Source organism: Erinaceus europaeus, chromosome 1 (genome assembly GCF_950295315.1).
Source record: "Erinaceus europaeus chromosome 1, mEriEur2.1, whole genome shotgun sequence".
In the NCBI taxonomy this organism is placed as follows: domain Eukaryota; kingdom Metazoa; phylum Chordata; class Mammalia; order Eulipotyphla; family Erinaceidae; genus Erinaceus; species Erinaceus europaeus.
In genome coordinates, this window is record NC_080162.1 from 89607930 (window position 1) to 89612544 (window position 4615).

The 4615-nt window shown below is 42.8% G+C and overlaps 1 protein-coding gene across 1 annotated transcript; it reads right to left on the reverse strand.

The window, feature by feature from the left end:
* Nucleotides 1-374: 374 nt before the first annotated feature.
* On the reverse strand, nucleotides 375-3219 carry SLPI (secretory leukocyte peptidase inhibitor). Its single transcript, XM_060190686.1, has 4 exons — nucleotides 3061-3219; nucleotides 2135-2293; nucleotides 1494-1643; nucleotides 375-661 (listed from the first exon to the last, which is right to left on the reverse strand). The coding sequence occupies exons 1-4, from the start codon at nucleotides 3140-3142 to the stop codon at nucleotides 630-632; spliced, it is 423 nt and encodes a 140-aa protein (XP_060046669.1). The 5' UTR covers nucleotides 3143-3219; the 3' UTR covers nucleotides 375-629.
* Between the last annotated feature and the right edge of the window lie 1396 nt (nucleotides 3220-4615).

A 4615-nucleotide genomic window follows, 5' to 3' on the forward strand; every position in this document is an offset into this window, starting at 1 on the left:
GATGAAGAAATTGTGTCTTAGGAAAAAGGAGAAATGAAAGAGGTTCAACATCAACACAAAAGGCAAGCATCCATTACTGCCCTAGAACCTTCTGTGGCCCAGTCACATTATTATTCATGGCCCTCATGTTCTGAACATTGTGAGAAAATAGTATTGATTACACTTTTCAGGTAAAGAAATTAAGATACAGGAGGTAACCTCATTTAAAATCACAGACCTTCTATTTACAGGCCCAGGATGACAATTTATATTTGTTTAATCCATCCATAAGCCTCTTCCTCCCACTTCATACAGAAAGGAGGGTGGCCTATTCAAATGTTCCTTGTCACCTTCCATCCAAACTGCACTCCCCAATTAACCACAGAAGCAAGATGTGAAGAGAGAAGTATGCTTATTTATTTATCAACATGCATTTCCTGTAAACCTACTGTATGCTAAGCCTTTCCCCAAAGGAAGTATTGGTGGTAGAAACAAATCTTCACCAAAAAAATGTTCCATGATCCCAGTTCAGGAGCAAATAGGGAGTGAATGCCCAGATCACACAGAGTAGGAATCCAGAACCTCTTAAAATGGTGGAATCCGGCTATGAGAGAAAAGCAGGTCAAATCTTCATCATAGGAATCAATGAATCATTTCCCTGTTTTCTGCTTGGAAGAATCTCCTGAGAGAAAAAAATAAATAAATATAGTAAAGCAGTAGAATAGTTGAAAGAGTATTGGTAGCAGGAGACTGAGTTCAAGCCTGACTTCCACTGTAAATCTTTAAACTCCAAACACTGAACTAGATTATCCTAAAAATCCACTGATCCTTTGGACTTGGATAGTACTTAACAGTATAAAGAAAAAAATATTCCCTTAATGATTAATTAATTGATTAAAATTTAAACTTTAAACCGATAACTAACCTTATTGATAAATATTCTATCCTTAAATAATAGTAAGTAATAAAGAAACAAAAATTTTAATAATAAGTACAGTTGGTACAATTATTTGCAAAAAATTTCTTTTTTGCCCTTTTGTTGCCCTTGTTGTTTATCATTGTTGTTATTATTATTATTGCTGTTGTTATTGCTGTCATTGTTGTTGGATAGGACAGAGAGAAATCGAGAAAGGAGGGAAAGATGGGGGAGAGAAAGATAGACACCTGCAGACCTGCTTCACCGCCTGTGAAGTGACTCCCCTGCAGGTGGGGAGCCGGGGGCTCGAACTGGGATAAGCCGGGCCTTACAAAAAACACTTTTAATCTCATTCAATTTACAGATATGCAACAGACTCAAAGAGCCACTTACCTGAATAGAATCTAACACAGGAGTGATTGTAACAGAGATCCTTGCCCTAAGGCAAGTGGAACAGTGCTCCTGATAGATAAGGAGAAGAAGCTCTCCTTGGGGAAGGGATCAGGAGTGCCCCTTTTTATAGGCCTCGCCCTCCACAGGTTTGGGTCACAGGGGGGCTATAGAGAGGGAAATCACCCTGCCCCAACACTCTCCTTACCTTTCACAGGGGGGATGCAGGTTTTTCCACACATGCCCTTGCAGCACTTGAGGTTGTCCACACAGTGGCCATCTGATTCACAGTAGTTGGGAGGGTTAAGCATGTAACATTCTCCATGCACCTCTGGGCACTTCCCAGGCTTTACCTTAACTGGTGAGAGTAGAGCCACAGGTCAGGGACTCTGGATCTTCCACACTGCACTCACCCAAATCTCTGCCTGATTCTAAGACCCAACCCTGCCGGGCCTGAGCAGGGAGAACCATCTCTCCAGCTCCATGATCACTACTTCCTGTGGAGACTTATAGCTCCTGAACTGGCCCTCCTCTCACACCAGCCCCCTGGTTAATTCAGTTGACTTGTTTTCCAACTGGGTAGGTGCCAACTGGGTAGGTGGCTGCCAACCCACTGGCTATCTGAATGACCAGATTACTGTTATCCAAACACTAACCTCCTAACAGACCAGTGCTTTACCAACTAGAGAGGTAATTTCCTGTTTGACATTGTGACCCCCAGGCCCACTACAAACTTAGCTCAGCAATTCTCAGAAAAGAAGCCTGGAAAGACCCCACTACCCAATTCTGTCCCCCTTGACACTGTGTCTTCAAGCTCAGTCCTCTCCATCAACTCTTCCACCTCCTCACCTGAGTTCTGGGTGCTAACAGGGTCCAGGCACTTGATTCCACAAATACCATCACAGCATTTCTTCTTGCCTTCACACTGCCAGTCAGTCTGGCACTCTGGGTACTCATAGCGCAAGCACTGGGCAAATATTTTCTTTGGGCAGGCTCCACCTTTCACAGCTTTTAAAGAAAAAGTCAAGAATTCAGAAGGGCTGACCAGAAGCTACCAATATTCCTAGGCAGAGCACCACTTCCAGGACAGGCCTTTACTAAGTCAATTATCCACAAAGTCAAAAGAGAAATGCCTGTCTGGACCTCATAAAGAATGATGGGCTTAGTGAAACAACACATGTGGGCAGGAGAGGTCATGGATGCTGGAAAAATGCCTAGGCTCTCAGCCAACATCTCCTATTCCCCAGGAAAAAAACACAGAAAGGCATGGGATGGAGATGGAGAGAAATAGAGGCAATGTGACAGATTGAGAGCTGGCACTAGAGGCAGGAAAGCAGGGACTAAAAGACAGAAACAGAGAGGGAAAATGAGCAACGTTATGCATGTGCAAACTATTGTATTTACTGTTGAATGTAAAACATTAATCCCCCAATAAAGAAATTTAAAAAAAAAAAGAGAGGGAGAATGGAGAGTCAGAGACTGACAACTGGAAAGCAGAGATGATGCAGAGGACGAGAGCAAGAATTAGGAGTAATGACAGAGTGGGATGAGATGTGGACTAGTGAGATGGCTGAGGAGGAAGCATTTCTAGCTGCTCAGCAATCTTCACCCAGACAAAGGAGCTCAGGTAAACACAAACTTACACTCACTCAGGTATGTTGCCTTAAATTAAACTGAGGTATCAAGAAAGAACACAGAGCATAGCGCATTCTCACACCACCAGAAACCCACCTCTGACCTTGCAGCCAGGATCAATCAGGGTAGTTTCAACTTACCTTTTACATCACCTTCCACGGCCCAAGGTGCTAGGATTCCCAGGATAAGAAGACCAAGGGGGAAGAGGCTGCTGGACTTCATGGTACTTACAGGAGTGACTGTGATGGCTAGTATCAAAGCTTCCTATTTATGCCTCCTCCCATGGGATGTGGCCTCATAAGATTGCTTTGGCCCCTCCCAGCTGTGATTTCATAGCCAGGAAGTGCAGTGAGATCAACACTTATGATCTCCAACAGGAAGAATGGCTCTTCCCTGTTCTAGGCAAGACCGTGAGACCAAAAGAGTAACCATTAGATGGGTTGTGAGATAACTCATCTTGCTTGCGTGAGGCTGGGTGTTAAAGTCCTGGCATCATATGGAATCAACATGGACAGTGACAGGAAAGCTCTATGGGTAGTGGGGTGGTGGTAAGGCTGTTTCTCTTTTTCTCTCCTCTGTTTAAAAAATCATAACCTCGGGAAGTCACACAGAAGTATTCTGCATATGTGAGATCAAGTTTATTCCCTGTGACACATACGAGACAAAGAATAAGCACTAGAGAAGAAATATAAGAGGACAGGCTAGGATATCTTAGAGACAAAGAATAAGCACTGGAAAAGAAATGTAAGAGGACAGGCTAGGATATGTTACTAGGTTGATAAGGAGGCCATCTGAATTCTGAACACTGTGGGGACTCCAGGCCATTAGCCTTATAGGTGAAAATCAGCTGCCAACATACTATTTAAATCTGGTGCTAAAATCAGAAATGTGGACTCTCCACTGTCACATTGGACAATATATCCCATAACTCTCACACTCCTAAACTCCTGGGGATTGTGAAATTTAGTTCAAAAGTTCAAATAACATTACTCAACCAACAGACACTTATTTCTCTGTGACATTTGTACTGTTATGTATCTAATGCCCGAAACAAATTAAGCAGCTGTCAAAAAAAGAAAAACAGTTAAATCAAAACCAGGTGTGCCTCTCTGAGAAAAATAGCCAATTATCTGGTTCTTCACAGGAGTAGGGAGAAAAGCCTTGAGTCCACATTCTGATGTTCTTGTCTAAAAGGAAGCCCCTATGGAAATCATAAATCAACAGATTTCATGGTTAATAATACCTGATTTCATGACTACTTAGTTATCCAAATGTCATGTTGAAACTATGAAGTGTATGCTGTAGCTGGGACACCCAAAGGCTCCCCTTAAGTTTTGCCATTGTGTTATTGGCTTCTAGTAATTTCTGTTTCATATATATATATATATATATATATATATATAATTTATTTAATATTGCATAGAAACAGAGAGAAATTAAGAGGGTAGGGGAGAGGTAGAGAGGGAAAAGGACAGAGACACCTGCAGCCCTGCTTCACCACCTGTTAAGCTTTCCCCCTGCAGGTGGGGACCAAGGGCTTGAACCTGGGTCCTTGTGCACTATAATGTGTGCACTTAACCAGGTGTGCCACTGCCTGACCCCTTCTGAGTAATTTCTCAGGCTACTTGAGTCCCAGTCATGGGATAATGGCACTTGAAATTTCTTTCTAGGAGTCAGGCGGTAGTGCAGCGGCTT